General features: G+C 42.1%; 1 protein-coding gene across 1 annotated transcript; it reads right to left on the bottom strand.

The window, feature by feature from the left end:
• Positions 1–1,675: 1,675 nt before the first annotated feature.
• On the bottom strand, positions 1,676–18,376 carry LOC139140161 (BRD4-interacting chromatin-remodeling complex-associated protein-like). Its single transcript, XM_070709222.1, is given in 11 exon segments — positions 1,676–3,433; positions 3,948–4,099; positions 4,612–4,714; positions 5,833–5,927; positions 6,583–6,728; positions 10,714–10,907; positions 11,293–11,577; positions 12,121–15,156; positions 15,159–15,227; positions 16,505–16,631; positions 18,322–18,376. Coding segments are annotated over 11 exon segments (5,577 nt in total). The 5' UTR covers positions 18,357–18,376; the 3' UTR covers positions 1,676–2,098.
• Positions 18,377–19,679: the final 1,303 nt, after the last annotated feature.

The raw sequence follows: 19,679 nt of genomic DNA, 5'->3' as shown, positions 1-19,679 counted from the left end.
ACTGTACTGTTTGCACAATGCAGTATTGACACAGGATGAGAGTTCACGGTTTATAATCACCGGCCTGTGACTGATACCAGATCAGATAACATTAGTAACTGGCTGGAGTGCTTTCAGCGTTTTGTCCAATTGTTAAAAGTGAGATCACCTGTCCAAGAATTCGCCATTGACACCTATGGAGTTTACTTTGAATATCATAGCAACTGGTCTTCAGCTTGCTCCACTGTTCCAGAAATTTTAGAGTTCTCCTCGCTAAATTCCCTTTGGCACACATTGTCTACATAGTGAACAGATGTATTACACAGATTTTTAATCAAATTGTAATTGGTCTTCTCAAGAGCTGGTTGGGACCGAACACCACAAAAATATATTTATACAGATGCTTTGTCCCTTTTGGATGAAAGCTCACACATGACTATGAATTTTGATGACTATCAAAAACGTATGCTCAGATAAAGTTGAGAGTAATCTATCAGATGTGTGTGAATTATCATCAGTTGAACTCTGAACAGTTGTGAGATAAGCTAAACAAACCACAAATTATTTTTGTACATAGCAGTCTACTGTTACAAACAATATCACTCTAAAATGACCAGAGGAATACTGGCCAGTCCTGTGACACTGGCTGATAGAGAAACAAGTTTTCCAGTATAAAAAAATTCACCTCCAGCTATCATGAATTGCTGAGATCCCCCTCCTACCTATCTCCCTACCAGGGATGTTTCATCTGACAAACTGAGAATCCACACAGAAGGTATTTTTTTGCTTTTCAGTGTTTATTTATTTATTTTATTTATTTACTTCCTTTGTGAGATGCGACGACTGTCACATCATGGCAAGGCATGACAAAAATGACATTTCATCATAAATATTTGTACAAGTATCATGATTGTGAATAGCAAACACAATTTACACAAAAATACTGGAAAAGTAGAAATATAAACATAAACTCTGGTATTTCATACAATTATAGCAGTGGACAAAAATAACATGGAAGAAAACAACTTAAAAAAAAAAACAAAAAAAAACGTTGGTCACGCTCTCATATTTTTAAGTATCTCAGGAACAAGCTATTAAATAAATGTAGACAATAGCATGAATATTTCCACAAAACTTTCACAGGTACCAAATGAGTGTATCAAAACTACACATTTCTACGCAATATACCACATAGGAAGAATATGTACAGGCCAGTCTTTCTCTTTCAATATCAACCTTTTTCATCATCGTGGTTTGGTCCATCAATGACAATTGTGGACCTGTTCACTGGGAATTAGGGGTGAACAGGTTACTAAGCCACAGAAATCTGTACATCATTTAGTTCTTTGGCATATTAGCATCTCTTTTCCTCAAGGCATGTTGTATGATGATGCCTGTCAACCCTTTCACTTTCATGGTTTGGCCCAGACCCATTGTTATCACTAGTGAGTGTGGACTCATGTACTGGAAATAGGGGTGAACAGGTTACCAATCAGGGACTCTTTTCCAATATACATCTCAGAGACATTTGAGACATGTATTCCAAAATAATTCTTTCTCCTCCAAGTCTTTTGAATATGTAGGAACAGTACTTTTGACAGCACCACAAAGTACAAATGACACAAGTTTACCGACAGGAACACGGAGACAGCAGGTAGCTCGGGTTGTACGACGAGATCTGCACAGTTGCCAGCAAGTACCGTATTTACAGATACAGGAAAACACGAGCCCTAGATTACACAATTATGGAATGTTTTCACACAAATACGCTTTTTAAAAAAAGTTTGAGATGACCTCAGCCACTCAGAAAGGAATGGTCCTGCTGCATCATACTGTAGTTTGATCATCTTTAACTGACACAACTTTTAGAACAAAGCTTTTCAAGAAGATGTAGAAGTGTACACAACAGAGGAGGTTGGTTTCTTGCCTACAGCTCACTCTAGTGAAGGTAATAGGCCCCTTTGTGGAATTGTTTCAGTCCGATTGAGTGCTCCGAATGGTGGTGGGCCAGTTCACTTTGTGGGATGGGGTAAAAGCCGCATCCCCTCTGCATGGTGTTGATCGACAGATGTCATTGAGACTTGAAAAGCATGGCTACAGCAAGGAGACAGCTTATTCACTACATCATAATACTCTTGATGGCCTCTTCCAAAGCAGGATCTTCCGATTCTTGATCGGCAAGCAAGTTTTCCACGGAGAGTTCCTCCTCCGTCATTGAGTTACCCGTATTTGCCAAGAAATCCTCTTCCTCTAGCATAGCGTGCACAGGACTGTTCTGGTTATCGCACGGAATGCCGTAACCGCTGCCGATGGGATTCTCCATGCCCTGGAGGAGGTTCTCCACCGTGGCCTCCCCTTCGTCCTCATCCAAGACCGGCATCTCCTGCACCGGTTCCTGAATGACAGTCTCTTTGCGGCTCGGCTGAAAATGAGGGGTGGGGGGCCTTTGTAAATCAAGGATGCTGCTAATTGCACTTTGCATTTGTTCGTTAAGGAGCTCCGGGGCCGGGCTGTTCAGCATGCCGTCGGCAAATCCGTCGTCCTCCGGCTCGCTCTTCAACAGCAATCTCGGCAGTGGCTGGGGTTTGGGGGTTTCGGCAAACTGTTCCGGAATCTCCGAAACCTTTGTGTCAAACTTATCAGTGTCGAAAACAAAGACATCGTCAGCTATGCTAGAGTCAGCCCCGTCCAGCCCACCACCGAACATTTCGTTGAGTTCATCGCCGCCATCACCTGTAAAGTTTGTCTCCATGGGAGACAACGATTCTATATCGATCATTTCAAAACCAGAGTTACACAAAGGATTGTCGAGAATGCCCTCAACGGCAGAATCTGATTCTGTTTTTAGCTTAACTTTCGGAGATTTTTGTTCCCGTTCCTCTTGAATCTGTTCATTTTCAGTTTTAATATCTTCTAGTGGTAGGTTCTCAAAGTTTTGCACAAATGTCTCCTCCACACTGCTTACAACTGGTGTCTCTTGTTGTTGAAGCTGAGCGTTTGTATTTATTGCACTAGACACAGTGGTGGCAGTTAGTAATGGCAGACTTGCGCTTGGCGTGGAATGACTGGTTGCGGAAGCCGGCTTTATGGTCGGCGAAACTATTGGCGCAAGTTTAGCCGGAGTGGTCACTGTTGCGGCGGTTACTGCGGGCTGTACTCCTTGGAATGCAGGTGCCGGGGTTGTTGCTGTTGCTACGACTACAGTTCCTGTGGCGCTCATGCTACTTGCATTGACAGACCCTACGACCTGTATCGACGCTGATGTGGGCGAGACAACGGCCGCGAGAGTCACCGGAGACAAGGACACACTGGAAGTGGACAGAGGACTTTGGAATACTGATGTGCTTGGAGCTATAGGAAGAGCAGCCGACGTGCTGATTGAAGCTAGCGATACCACTGGCGTAGATACGTTGTGTGTCCGCACCTTGGCTATTGAGGTCACCGGTTTGGTTTGCTGTGACAAAAAGAAAGAGAGAGTTTGGAATTCCGCTTCCTACAGTATGTATTCATCTGTCCCGATGAATATGTTTTGGCAATGTTTTTAGGAACACAAAAACCAAGTATGATACAAATGTGTATCTATGGCTCAGCTTTTGATACAGTAGCAGTACTTCCATAGCAACCTCATCAATCGGGGAACCTTTGTAAGAATGACACACATTTGACAGGCATTGTTCAAACAGAAGACTTGTGAACCTTTACATACACTCACTCTCTCTCTCTCTCTCTCTCTCTCTCTGCACCCTGTTTTTGTCTTCAGATATTCAAATCTGTCCCAGCAGAGATAGCGTTGATGATGGATGATGCACAGACTCAAATTTGATCAGAATTGGTGTATACCACTATGGGTACCAAAGATCAACAATAACCCCATTTTGTCTCATGTTATCCTGTGGTGGTTCAATTTCACAACACAAAAACAAAGGGGGCTGAACCGTTTTTCGATGGATGACAGGGGGTGAGCTCACCTGTAAATAGGCAGTGGTGGCAGTAGCTATTCCTACTGCAGTTGGAGTTGTGGTTGCACCCAAAGCTGATTTGAGTGTGGCTGTCACATGACTAGTACTGCTACTCAACTTGTCCTGTCTGACCACAGGAGCTGGCACAATGTTGCTTGTACCTGTCCAAATGAATATCACTCAAGAGTTAGAAGTATGTAATCTGGATAGTGCATGGATAGCAATGGCAATGTGTAATTGAAGAGGTTATTGAACAGATACTGCCCGAGAAAGTTTTGAAATTTTGAGTATTTGTATTTCAGACTAGAGGTGTAGGAGGTACTGATGTACCCCTCTCTTCCCTGTGTCTGTGTGTAGAGGTGCAACTTTGCTGTTGAAAATAATGGGGCTACACCAAAATTTTCCAGTGAAAGAGTAACGACCAAGCAATATGTTGGAAAGAGACACATATAGATAGACACACACACACACACACACACACAAACAGACTAAACTTACAAGAAAACAACACAATAATGTTCATTTCAGCATTTCTTTGTCTGGATATCTTATACCAACATTTTGGAGTACATAAGACTTGTGCCTTTCACTGCTCCACATTCTAATGGCACTGTCCTTATCTTTTCCTTGCAAATGTTCCGAATATGGAAGAGGTAGATAGTGAAAGACTCACCATGCTTCTCTACGGCAGCTGCTTTGTCTTTCTGAAGCAGTAGTTTTTCATCTTGGATGAACATCCTCTCGATCATCACCATCTCTGCTGACGGCTCAATTCTCTACAGAAAGTCAAACACACACACAAACACATTAATGTTAACCTCTTCTCTATCAGAGAGAAATCTCAACCTCAATTATGTACCATTGTAATGATCAACGATGGCTTTCAACACGGTAATAATGATTTTGACTGAATATCAGTCAAGCTGAAGCTGATGAGCCTTGGGAACAGATATTTAGAATCTCATACTTTCACAAAACCTTTTTAATCTGCATTCGTGGAGTAAATAAAGTTTTGTTTCCCCATTATCTTTCATTTAATGTTTCCCTATAGAATTGATATATAGGGTTGGCGGCCATTTTGAATTTCTAAGTGTCAGGAAATATTGAGTGATTGGTTTCTTTGGTACCAAATTTTGCATTGTTGACCCTAATTTTTATTTTTATTCTAGATTTTGAAAAGGAATGGTATACACTTCCCATTCTGAAAGTTTGAGCAAAACTTAAAGTTTTCTATTTCAAGAATATACTATGTCAGTTTCACAGAATGTGCACATGGATCGTGCAATGCATTTTCATGATAACTGTGGACTTTTTCAAATTAAACTTCGCAAAATTTCATGTCTCCTGGGTTGTTGCTTGGCGATTTACTACCGTACAGTTTTGTTCTAATTTTGTTCTTAATGAACTCATTCACTCACACGCTGTGTTCCTATTCCTGTGAATGAGGCCGATCACAGGGTACACATCTAAGAAAATACTTTTCTAGCTGGATCAAGTCAAACAATCCAACTCCTTTAAATTGAGACTAAAAATTTTTGTATGAAGCTCATATAGCCCCATCCTTTGATGACCTAGATGGAGTTTGCAAAATAGCTTCATTTATTAGTTTAGCAAGTGTTCTAGGAAAGGTGCAGGCATTTGGATTGGCTCTGCCCTCGCTGGTTATCACCTGCAGTTGCAATGTCAACTATAGTTTTAATCTCTCTCTCTCTCTCTCTCTCTCCATTTAGAAGAAATGATAATAATTTTGCCAAATGACTTGTACTGCGCATGAAACCCAACTTTTTCATCTGCACTGACATGCTGAGCACCCTTCTATAAGACACTGAACCTTACAAAATACAGTATGACTGTCGCATGTACCAAACTTCTACGACATGTACATTCATCTCACCTGGGCTTCATCGAAGAGTAGAAGTCTGTACTTGCGTAGCATTTTATCCATCTTGTCAAGGAGCTGTTCTGACACAGTCTCAAAGATTTCGTCGGCTGGGAACAAAAATTTACAAACATTAAGACGGCTGTTCAGGCACAGACTACTGTGTTCTGCGATACATTACATGTTGCACTTGTCATGTACCGACTGAAGACAAGTCATTGCAAATGACAGAGTCCCTAACGGTAATTAAGGTGAATTGATATGATGTAACCAAACTCAATGCACAATTTAGAATGTTTATGTGGAAAGCATAGGTATACATAGTCACGGCTGTATGTCACAGCATCTTGTCTTTGTGCCACGTTTAAAAGCATCTGGTCTGAGTTCCATCAAATTTGGTTAGATGTGGCAGGCCTGAGTGAGTTTACCCACAATATTTAATAGCTTCTATGGGCCTTAGCTTGTAACATAAAGTCAAAGCAGATTTATTTATAGCAACTTAGGGAGTCTGACACTAAGGCTATTTAGTGCATATTGGCTGGTTTACACTGATCCAATGGCAATGATACTCAGTCAATCAATATTCCACTAGCTTCCAAAACACTGCACGCTGCCAGCAGAAAAAATATATGGCTGGCAAAAAATCTGGAAGTCTTGTCATTAGACAGCATACCAGTCAGTGTTTGTTCCACATTTTGAGAGCACTTTATAATTTCATATATCCTCCAAAATTGCATACTCCCAAAGAGAAAGGTATTCTCTCACCTCTTTTTACTTTTTTCTCATCTGGTCCTCGATCACTGATGACGTGGTATTTCATCAATCTTTTCACAGCTTCCTCTCGGGACTTGAATGGAGCGAAGTTCGGATGCAACACTGCATTTTGGTCACTATCTAACTCTTGCATTAACCTGTTTTGGATAAATACATCCATATGAATCTTTGAGGAATTTTCATTCAGTTTTACATACAGACAGATTCTTTGCAGGGTAGGTTTACCACATAGGTAGGTTTAGAGCGCGAAGCCACTGCAGTGAACTGCAATAAAACTGCTCACACTAATTAGTTTCAGCTGTAGCCAGCTGGCAAAGTCTACAACATTGTATGTCCCATGCAGACAGTTTGTCTGGGGAAGTTGAAATAAAAAAGATTTGAACATGGACCAGTGCATGGTAATGTTACATAGTATCTTAATCTTGAACACAGGGTACCAATGTAAACTCTAATTTACAACTCGAGCCTCAGACAGAGCTAGTTTTGCCTTTGTACAAGCAGACTTTTTGTCTGTATCAAGTAGCCTTATTCAACACCAAAGTGGCCACGGCTACAGCTGAAACTAATTAGTGTAAGCAGCTTTATTGCAGTTCACTGCAGTGGCTTCGCGCTCTATTACTGAAAATGGTTGTAATTCAACTGTAAGATCTTTTCATTTAACTCTGCTGTGGGCAGGCTGGAAAAAATGTGTCCCTTATACATGACGTTTTCGTAACATTACGATGAGTCCCCATCAAAATAAGAGTCCTCATGGGGTTGAAACCATAGTAACACCGTAAACAACCCCTTATGCTAATTTCGCAGTTTGCTATATGTAACTGATCAGCGCCAGAGACTCAACCTGAATACAAGGCATCTGATGACAATTCTGTAAGATAACATATCCCTGCCTGATCATATTCCAATATCACCCTGTATCTGCCATCACAGAAGGACTGCAAATTCAAGGCTTTCATTCCTCACTGCACTTTCACATGCTGTTACTAACATCTGCTGTACACAGAGGTCGCGTTTACGCATAAATCCTGCGTATTTGACGCAAAATGTAGCAGCCAGGACGCAATTTTCATTTGACGTGCGTCCCCAGGGACGCAATATCTCAGCGCGCTCAAAGCAGTCATCGCTCCCTATCGAGCAAGTTGAGTTTGTGCTGTGACCTTTGCAGATTACGCGTTTCTAAAAATAAACACCCCTGGGAAACATGCACACCTTCATCAATGCAGTGCATGCGGCACGCGTATGCGCACGTGGCACCTGATGCGATGGTTCTGAGTCGAGTATTGACTAAAATGTTACATTTTTTTCATGTCGTCACACAAATAAAACTCTCGCTCCGCGACGATTTGTGTCCACAGAATGCGTTCGACGTTTCCCATTGGCAGTTCATAACTTTGGTTACATTTCAAATAAAAATCTACAAACGGTTTTTAGGTTTGGTTGATCATAAAAACTGCTGACATGAATTCCCGCAAGCAGCCGAGTCTTTTCCAGTTCAAATTTACAGCGAGTTCACCGGCACTGGAAAGCAAAATGTGATGAAAGACAACACGATATCAGAAACGCAAACCAATGAGGCAGACCACGGTGTTGCATGCTCTCCGAGTCCGAGTGCCGGTGCAGCTGTTGCAGCCGACAAAGACGATCCCGACACCGGTTGTAAAACAACAAAATCGAAGAAACGAAAGTACAGGTTACAATGGGAAAAAGAGTTTCCGTGGGTACAAAACAAAACTATCGTCATTGATGGACACAGCGAAGACAGAATGTTTTGCTCTCTTTGCACTGGTAGCGGTAAGGCCAATACTTTTACTGCTTCGACTGGGTGCGGAGATTTACAACGATCGGCATTACTTCGTCATTCCAGAAACAGCGATCATATTGATGCAGTCAAAAATAGGCCACTGAAGTCGCGAATGGAAAAGGTGATCGAAAAAGGTCACGAGAAGAGAAAAGATTCGCATGCGTTGATGATTCGGACAGTTTATTTCATGGTGAAAAAAGAATTGCCCGATGATATGTTTTTATCCATTCTGGAGTTGCAGCACGAAAATGGTTGTCCCATACCGTCGGTGTTTGATGGTACCCTGTACAAACACCACGACAGTGTAAGAGAAATGCAAATAGCAATCGCCAAAGTTTTGGAGAGACAACTTAGCAAAGAAATTGCTGACAGTCCAGTCATTTCTGTCATTGTTGACGAAACCGTTAACATAACAGTAAATAAAAAACTCATCATATTTATCCGGATCGTAAAGAACGGTATGAGTAAAACCATTTTTTCTGGAAATGTAACCATTGCCGCCGGCAACGCTGAGACTGTCACCGAAGCGATACTTCGACAACTTGAGCAAAAAAATATCTCCAAGTACAAGGTTGTCGGACTTGGATCAGACGGGGCGTCTGTCATGACTGGCTGTCACAATGGTGTAGGCGTACGGCTTCAACGTGTAAACCCGTTTGTCATACAGGTTCATTGTGCCGCCCACAGAGTCGCGCTTGTATCATCGGATGCTGCTAAAGGCGTCGACCAGGTCAGCAAATACCGAAACACCGTCAATTCGATCTACAACTATTTTGAGTACTCCGCCGCTCGTTACGAACGATTGCGTGAACTGAATAAAGCTCTTGAAACTAGTGATTTTCTCAGTCTGAAACAACCATGTTCAGTGAGATGGTTGTCCCTGTCGCGAGCAGTCAAGTCAATCGAAAGTAATTGGCCTGCACTGGTGTTAGAACTCGACGAAGAAGCGAGAAGAAATCCAACTGCTGATGGTTTGTTACGATCGATCAAACCATATTCATTCGTCGCAATGACCTACACTCTAACTGATGTTCTACCGGTTATAGATAGGCTGAACTTAGTATTTCAGCGAGAGGACGTCAATCTGTCGCGAATAAAGCCGATGGTAAACACGACAATATCGACACTTCGCGACTTTCTCCTGCAACCAATGTCTGGTAATAGTGAAAGGCGGTTTAAACAGGAGTTTGAGCAAAATCGTGGCACGTTTCGCGGAATTCAACTCACATATGCCGGTGCTACAAACGTGACTGCGTACGACCGGGTAAGAGTGTCGTTCATCGAACATTTGATAACAAGTCTAGAAGACCGATTTCCAGACAATACATTAGATATATTGAGCTGTCTGGATCGCGTTTTCAACGTGAGTCAGTACCCAGATGATGATGAACGCCTTCGCGGCTACGCTATCGAGCAGATTGATCGATTGGCAGCATTTTACGGCGAGCCGAAACAGGATGTAGCAGGCACCGAAGTGCCATCGTTGTTAGATGGCCATAATCTACGTGATCAGTTTCTCGCGGTCAAAAGGACACTTCAAGGTCACGGAGTCCGTTCCTTCGAAGACGCGTGCCGTGTTATTATCACCGATTACGCTGATGTATTTCCGGATTATTCCGTCCTCGCATCGATTGCTCTAGTTGTACCCGTTTCAAGTGTACCGTGTGAAAGGGGTTTCAGTACTCAGAACCGTGTCAAGTGCGCAAGACGCAGTCGTCTATCTGACTCTCATGTTGATGATCTTATGCTGATTAGCATTCATGGCCCACCGCTACGTGACTTTGATATTGACCAGGCTGTCGCAATATTCAATGAGAAGCAGCGGAAGAAGTAAACTGTGATCAAACTTGTCAAAGACAGTACATTTTGTGATGTTATCAATTTAATAGTGCTACATCTTGTCTGTTCTGAGTTTACCATTCAAAGTGTTACATTGTGTATGTTTACGGAGTTCACCGTTTCTTGACTTTTTCATTGACATCAACACCGCAATGGCAATATGCAAATTAGGTAAGGACGCACTGAAAAGAGTAGAGGACGCAATTTTGAGTTCTACTGCGTCACAAGGGACGCAGGCAAGAAAATACGAGCGCGACCACTGTGTACAGAGTCTCTAAAATCAGAGTTTGACTCAGTTTCCCTATGCAGACAATTTCTATACCTTCTCTCTTGACATCTGCAAGCATCACATCCTACTTTTTTTGTCTCTGACCTTTTCACAACCCCAAATTTTGGTAAGTGACACATTTACAACAGCTAAACTGATCTGTACGGAGAAGTTGGGTGACAAGGGTTACAGGACACATGGCTGTTACACTTACAGTGATGTCTTGGTGAGTTGGCTTTCGGCAGGTCTTTTTATCCCCTTTGTTTGGAACTGAAGCTGGCCATCCTGTTGAAGTTGCTGCTGTTGTTGCCTCTGTTGCAGTGCCTGCTGGACGGTTTGTTGAGTTGGTTGTGGTGCAATAATTGCCGGTGCCAGGGTCTTGATCTGGTTGATGCCCTTACCAACTGGCTGTAATTCAATAATCAATTCAACACATCAATTCTGTTACAAGTTCTAGCAAAACATGACCTGTTTGACAAATGCCTGAATACTTTTTCTTCTTCTTTAAAAATTTCAAAAAAGTTTGTCCAGTGTTAAAATTACTCTCTATAATTAACACAAAGAATATAAATTGTCTTGTAAGTTTGAAGACAGAAATAACGGCATACAAACTTAGCATATTCAGCCAGTTTTACTTTGAGTACTTGCTTGGTTATTCAAACTATGTACAAAACATTGTAATCTCTATCAGATTATAAACTTCAATCAGTACACAGAAGTGCAAAAACTTTCTGATGTGCACACCAGCATTGCAGAGTGGTTATACAGGCATGTATTTCAAATCCAGAATTACCGTAATCTGTATTGGTACTCTTCCTCCCACAGCTCCCTGCTGTTTGACTACGGTGACCAGCGGAGCCGCTGCCTGAGATGTGTTGCTGCCGCTGACTTTGGCGATCAGCGGCTGCTGCTTCTGTGCGGCCACGGCACGGCCACCCTGTGCCTGTATCCTGAGCAGCAGAGCCTGCTGGTGCTTGTAGAACTGTTGCTGCTGTTCTGGGGTCATCGTCTTGATCTGCTCTTGGATCTGTTTCACTGTCAGCTTCTGTTGTGGAGTCAGTGTTATTATCTGACCACTCTGGGATGGGGAAATCAGAAATGAAAGAAAATCGATTGATTGAACTCTTGGAAGTCTACATATTGTAAACTGGGTTTCCTTTTCGTTAATTTAAACTACCAGTAACTACCTTGGCAGGAAACTAAGTAATTTTGAGCTGTTTGTGCTTTCAAACACTGTGAATATTGCAATTTTTCTATAGCTTGTTCTTTAGCACAGGAAAACTTTTACAGTACCAGAGTACCCTATAACATGGATTTGTTAGGATACCACTAAAATGGTCTACCTGCATAACCTGAAGCTAAATTTCATACTTGCTTTCTTTGCCCTTGTAATGTTACTGTTCAATATTTCATTATATATAATCATGTCTCAATTATTCACTTTGTGTTTGTGGTCTCTTTTATAAACTTTGGAGAACTATTTTTCCCCCAAAAGACTTCAAGCAAACCTGAGGCTTAGCGAAACAGTGCCCACACACAATCTCGGGCAAAGCCAAGAACACTAGAATGGAAACCATTAGATTTATCTTAAAACGACAGCACTACAACTGTATGTACATACCTTGACCTGTGTTTGCTGCATAGCTGGAGTCGGTGTAGTCTGCTGCGGTACTGTTGATGCAACAACTGAGGTAGTCTGTGCCACTGCAGACCTGGTGGCGCTGATCTGCAGCTTCTCCGGCAGCACTACGTTGGACGAAACAGCAACTGACGTTGCAGCTGTGACCTGTGCCGTGGATCCGAGCTGTGGGGCGACAGTACGGATCATAAGCGGCGGTTGTTTTGACGCTGTCGTCCCCACTGGAGTCTGGGTTAAAAGTTTTGTTAAGTTCGGCTGAGCCTGCTGGGGTGGGGTAGTGGTGGGTGCCGAGGTCTCCATCGTTGTGGTCTGCGTTACAACTATGCTTTGCTTGGACTGTGTTGATAACCTTTGCTGTAGGAGAGTTAGCTGATTCAGTAACTGTTTCTGCTGAGGGTTGGGGTTGGTCAATGACAAAAGTTGCTTGATTTGATTGTGAATGTTGGCCTGTACCTGCAGTCTTTGCTGAGATGTTAAGTTCAAATGATAGACAGTTTGCTTTCCCGGCTGCTGCTGTCCTGCAGTCAAGGGTATCTGCAGCTTTTGTGGCATTTGCTGGGGTGGACCTTGCACTTGTTGAACTTGTTGCTGTTGTGGCTGTCGCTGCACAGGCTGAACCTGCTGCTGCTGCATTTGCAATGGTTGCTGAATTTGCTGTTGCTGCTGCTGTTGGACTTGGAGTTGCTGCTGTTGTTGTTGCTGTACTGGTTGCTGGAGTTGTTGCTGCTGCTGCTGTTGGACATGTTGGATTTGCTGTTGCTGCTGCTGTTGTTGAAGCTGTTGCTGCTGCACCTGGTTGATCTGCTGCTGTTGCTGCTGTGGCACTGTCTGTTGGATTTGCTGGGGCTGCTGTACAGTTTGCTGTATCTGCTGCTGTTGAACATTCTGCTGGGCCTGCTGCTGAACAGGCTGCAGCGGTGGCATAGCCTGCTGTACTTGTAACTGCTGTTGACGTTGCTGCTGCTGCTGCAGTTGTTGTACATTGCCTGAGCTGATAACAATTGTATTTGCAGCCTGCTGCTGCTGTGCTGGACTAACCCTCTGCACTGTCACGTTACCCTGGGCTGCATTGGCTGCCTGTATATTCTGCATCTGTACTTGCTGCTGCTGCGGCTGCTGCTGCTGTAATTGCTGTGGTTGCATTATCTGCACTTGCTGCTGTTTCTCTTTCTGAATCTTGAGAGCCTGCTGGTAAAGGAGTTGTTGCTGCTGTTCCCGCTTTTGGATCAACTGTTGCACATCCGGTGTGACCTGTACCTGACCGGCTTGTGTCTGTGGCTGAACACTCAAATTTCCCTGTTGAGTTGCTACCTGTACAGGTTTTGTGTTCAGCTGTGGCTGGACAACAGCGACCGGGGGCTGAACTTGTGATGTGGCAAAGTTGGCAGTCTGTCCCTGTTGCTGCTGCTGTTCCACATTCTGTGGTTGCTGCAGCTGCTGTACTGGTTTCGGCTGAATGTTAGTTTGGGTTTTTAACAACTGGGCGTTCAAGTCTTGCATCTGTTTTTGTAAATTTTGTGGGATGATGGCTTGTGACACGGCCTGCGACTGGTTCTGTTTGACAATTTGCTGGGGCTGCTGGATCAAGGTTGGCGGCTGTTTCATAGCCTGCGACTGGTTCTGTCCGACAATCTGCTGCTGCTGTTGCTGCTGCTGTTGTTGCAGCATTTGAAGTTTCTGCTGCTGTGCCTGATTCTGGATCTGCTGAGCGACAGTCAGAGCGGCCAGGGGTACCTGCTGGTTTGTGGCGTGACCCGTTTGGACTTGTGGGTTTGTCTGTAAAGTACTGGTTGTGCTCATGATCGGCTGGGCAAGGGACTGGTTGGGCTGAATGCCACTGACATTGACCTGCCCAGCACCCATGGTGGCTGTTGTAGTCCTGGTTGATTGTAATACATTGGAAACAGATATCGTCCTCACAATATTTTGTATGGGCACACCCTGACTGTTCACCAGAATGTTTTGTTGTGGAGGAAGGGATGACGCTGACCCAACAGCACTCTTGTCTTGGGTGCCCTGGTTTTGTAACCTCAAGGCCATAGCAGCATTTTGAATTACCTGAATATTGTTGGGCTGAGCTCCATGTTGCAATGTCACTTGTCCCTTGGGGCCAATTGTAATCTGGGCTGGCTTAGGGCTAATGTTTACGTGAGTCTTTGGGCTAATTGCAACGGGCTGTTTGGGTTGAATTAAAGTTGGAGTTCGGCTTATTTGTTGCGGGTTTGCAATGTGCACTTGTCCAGGCAGTCGAATTTGTGTAGAGATCTGCCTTCCACCAACAGACGTAACAGTGTTGGTGGACGATGGCTGCTGTAACTGTGGCAGAGACACCAGTGTCCCTTGCGGCGTCAAGATCTGTTGGCCGATCTTGGGCTGCAGCGCTGTCCCCGGCACAGAGATCTGCTGAGTAACATTTTGGAATTGTGTAGTTAGCTGGGGATTGGCAGCGTTCACTGTGATGGTTTGCCCACCGGGGTTTGTGATCGGCGCTGAGATTCCCTGCTGTTGCTGCTGTAACTGAGTAATGTTCTGAGTTGTTCGCACTGTCTGTACTGGAACGATATTGCCGGGCACAATGCCACCAACGTTGACCGCCTGTTGCGGAATACTTCCGGTAGACACTTGCTGCGTACCTACATTCTGGATGGTGGCATTAGCCACAGACGTGTTTGCAAGGCTCTGGGGAATCAGGTACGTTTTCCCTTGAATGTTAATTGTCTGAAATGTCTGTGTCTGAGTCTGTCCCACATTGCCGGCCGCAATGGTGGGATTCCTCTGAACGTAAATGTTCTGCGCTTGATTCAGCGCCCCTGATACATTCACACTGATGATCTGCGGTTGTGCGTTGCTATCGATGGTGGTCACGGCGGGACTCCCAATCTGCGTTGTTGCGATCTGTGGTTGTCTTTGGACGCCGACACCGCTCTGCGTAACACCCTGAATGCTGCCGCTGCCATTGAAATTAGTTGTCTGTATGGCTGACTGAGTTGTTGTTGCTGCTGCTGCTGCAGCACTGGCTGACTAACTGTAACCACTTGTGGAGTTGTATTTTCTGAAATAGTACCAGTCTGGGAGATCTGCATCAGCTGCTGAAAGGGAAGGAAAATAAAATATTGCTTTAGTTCAAGCAGTGATATTGAAACCAGTGTGTCCTATGGGCTGATATGAGACTAGTGTAACAAAACCGGCATTCAAGTTGACATTACAAAGATTTTGTTCAGGAGTGTCGAAAAATAATTTGAAAATATGTTGCATGTAACAGACACTTGAAAATGACATGTCTTTGCAAAGACTTGAAAAGCCAAAATGTATGTGTTACTTATTATTTTCATTGACGATATTTTGTGCAGCTGAAGATTTCAGTTGACTGTGCTATACTTGTAGGTGTTTTGTTACTTCCCCATTACCTATGGCGTTTTGAAAATTCAGTTTTATAGTGGTACTTTTGTTAGTTTTTTAGTACCTTGCAGTTGTTAGAATTCTGTCTGTCACATCAATGGTGATGTGAATTCAGTATTTTCAATGTGTGAAAAATTTTCTTGAAGGCTTGGTTCTGTGTGTATTTCTGTATTGAAATCAAGTTCCATATGGCTATCAACATGTTGTCTATGCTTCCATGTGATCAGTCATATCTAGCCATTCATTTATTTCACCATTTATTCTAATTCATTCATGAGTGGGAAGAGGTTTTAGAAATACCGTAGCTAAAAAAAACATTTAACTTTCATATCGTCACACCCTAAAATACTTGACATTTTTGGGAAGACAAATTGATTTATCTCCTTATGTTGACTTCCACAAACACAGAGAAGGATATGGTTTCAGATTGAGGTTTAAAACTATGCTCCTCAGAGACATGTACACAAGGCCAGTCTCGTCAAGTTTATGACTTCACTTACTGCAGCACATCATCACAGGTTTATGTAAAGAGAGTAGGCAGCCCTTTATTTATTGTGGGTGTGTCAATGACAGACAACTTGGACTGAGTTTCTTTTAATTGCATTTTCCGATCATTGCAACTTACTGCTATGCATGACTGAATATTCAGTTGTAGTGTTTGTTTTGGCGACAAAACGCCTTGATGAGTTGAAAGCATATTACCTCAACTACGCCAAGTGGAAATCTATGTGTTATACCAGGATGGTGAGACTAGCATACCAGTAGTATCCCATAATTAATTATTATCCTAAGGGGTATCTTTCTTTTCATTATGCAGGGCACCTTAGGACATGCATATTTCTACCATAGGAATTGCCCACATTTTGTGCTGTGTGCAACGAGCAACTACACAAAATGTTGACTTCCCCATAAAAGGCAATAACTCTCTTTGTAATCTTCAAAACACCAAAATATTTAGTCACATTACCTGTCCCTGCTGACTCAGACTGCCTGTCGTGTTGACAGTTGTACTGGCAACTGACGGTGACAAATCTATTTCTTCACTGGGAATATTGAAATTTGTCTTGAAGAAATCATCCAAGGCCTGTGGATCACTGAAGAACAGACATCAAATCATTACATACTGGAACATGAAAGTTCAATTTTGAGTGTATGTGTATTTGCAGTTTTTGTTGCAGTAATATCTAGAAATAGCACTTAATTTACAAATCAGTAAAATACTGACAACCGTCATTTTTGATTGAGTATGCAAGGTTGAATCACCACTGTACATGGGGGATTTACTTTAATTGTGTAAGCTGCACAGTCACAAAAACTGACGATGATAGGATTTAACATTACTCACTACAAGCATGACTAGGCAAATTTTTGCACTCATAAGCCATTATGTCAATGGACTGTCTGAAGTTTCTATAACTTCACCCAGTTAAAAGCCAGACGAAGCCTCAAACCACCTCATTATTTAATCTAGCAAGTGTTCTAGGAAAGGTACAGGTAGATGATATGCCCTGCCCTCGCTGGTAATCACTTGCAATCCCTGAATGGTAAAACTTCATAATATTGTATCATTCATTCAGAATAAATGTGACACAATCTATATAACACGGCAAACTTTCACAGATATTGTTTTGTAAACAGAGGCAGGCAAAATTCCAACGGTGTACAATAGTTAGTTTGACAGACCTGACTTTTGTGTATTGCAACAAGTATTCACAATTTTGAATGAGGTAACACATGAGGTTTAATTGTAAAAGTGTGCCTGAAAAAGGACATCTTTGACAAGGTCCACCATCGTTGTAGCAAAGGAGTAAAACTTTCACAGTTGACAAACAATTCACTACGCCACGTAGTTCTCAACATATACTTTGCATTTACATTACACAAGACGATGGTGAAATCTGGTGCCTGTACACACTGAGAGATACAGGTATCCATATCCCTGTACTAAATTAATCAATTTTTTACCCTTTCCCCCCCTAATATGGTGATATAAAGTCTGCCAGCCACACTGAAAAGAGTGGACTGGACCAAAGTCTTGTGGTGCAAGGGTCATAGCAGGCTTGACTTGTGACAAGAGTTCCAATCAGAAATCAACTCTACCAATCTAAGCCTGAGGCGTGTGTCACACATTCACTCTAGTTACAGCTGTTAGCATATCAGACTGAGTTAAATGTAGAGTACAAAAGTGATAACATATCACAAATTACTATCATGCTCATGTCAGCTGCACTTTGTGGCGACAGCTCTCAGCAATGTGATGCGCCAACACATGGGGTCATGTTCACGACAAATGGAAGTCAAACAATGGGACCATTTACAGGTCTATAAATGCAACAAATATGGAATAAGGTAATATTTTATATCCTATAAAAAAGGAAAACAGAGGTCAAGGTAACTTTGTATTCAGAATTTACTGCCTTATGCTCTGCTACCAATTCCTATAAATGGAACAGACAGCTATTGTCCTTTGTGGTAACATTGGATTAATTAGAGCAATTATTGATATACCATACCACCATACTACAGTACATCGAAGCATGTGATATTTTCAAGGTCATAACATGACAGCTATTAATAACTGAAATATGACGATGCTTTTAAAAAGATACTCTTAAATGAAAAACTATTTTTAAAATGTAAATACAATATTAATATATGTATTCATTGTGAATGTGGAATTATGGAATTACAATTACAAAGATGATCTGTTTCTGGTACAGAGGTAGTAGTGATGATGATGGGGGTGGGGTAGGGGAGGGGGCAGATGAGGTGTAAAACACTTACTCTATGATGTCCAGTAACCGTGGGCCATTATCCATGACCTGATATAGTGTTGTTCCTGAAAGAAGATAACAGCATAGCTTGTATTTAAAACAATATGGCATGGGAGGTATTCAGCCAAATTGCTTTCTTCAACTCATATTTACAAGAAGTATGCAACCATGGTTGAGAAGTTATCAAGTCTGCCTATTTTGAAAGCAGACATCTGTTCTGAAAAAGTATTCTCGACAAAAAGCATTTATTTTGAATATCTTAACCCTTATCCTGCCATAAGTATCGCTTCTCCATCTGTTGAGTCAATAAAATGGGGTAGTGAGCCAAATCAATATGTATTTTCACCAACTTGACATGGCATATTATAGCAGATTTGCCAAGTAATATTGAAGTTTGCTTGGGTATTCAGGGGCGTTAAAATATTCAAATTGTATAAAAATGCAATATTTTGGACTTGTTGTGCCTAACTTATTTTAACTTGACCTCATAGTAATATATGAACTTAGCAGGATAGGGGTTAAATTTCTATGGCTATATGTTCAGCCTGTGGTGCACCATGGTTATGCTGATAATGCAAAGCAGCATGGGATGTGTTGCCACATACCTGGAATACTTTATAAGGTGAATGCAACAGGGTAATTTACATATTAATAGAGGGTCTGGTTCCAAGATTTTACTATTCCAAATCACACTTAAATAACAATCTGGTTGTATGGCAACGTCATTTCCCCCTATTTGTGGTGTAACTGAGAGTATTTTGTGTACAAAAAAGACTGGCTACGCAGGCGAAGGGAGCAGAAAAACTTCCCAAACTCCACTCTGTCCCGTCATACTTTTCAAGATACCTTGGTTGTGATATCAATATTTCAATCATGATAAAGTTCACTTTATTTATTACTCACTTCAGAACTTACTTAACAATTTACATTCTGAAATTTTTCTCTCTGTAAAATTTTCAGCAAAATAACTTTTAATCACTACCACCGAAAAAAAGGGAAAACAAACAGGTCTTACATGCAAAATATAGAAATTAAGACTCAAGCTGGAGGCCATGCCTGACTCTCAATATCATCAACAATACAAAGGACAACCCGTATTTTCTTTTCCTTTATTTGCATAATTTTTCCAATACTTTCAAGTACAGGATCAATAGCAAAAACACTGCAATCAAAAATTTATGTGCACTCGTTCGAAACAAAGAAAATTTCCAGCATGTATACATACTACCAAATGAACACTTCCTTTGATTTCCATATTTTGCAGTAGGAATAGACAACAATGTAAGATATGTAGACAAACAAGCATGTTTAAAGATATGATTGTAGACTATTTTCTGTCGACTGTATTGGAAATATGCCCAGCATGAT

The sequence above is a fragment of the Ptychodera flava genome, chromosome 9, assembly GCF_041260155.1.
Source record: "Ptychodera flava strain L36383 chromosome 9, AS_Pfla_20210202, whole genome shotgun sequence".
Classification (NCBI taxonomy): Eukaryota; Metazoa; Hemichordata; class Enteropneusta; family Ptychoderidae; genus Ptychodera; species Ptychodera flava.
Note: the sequence above shows the minus strand (reverse complement) of the source record. Positions and strands in the feature narration are given on the sequence as shown.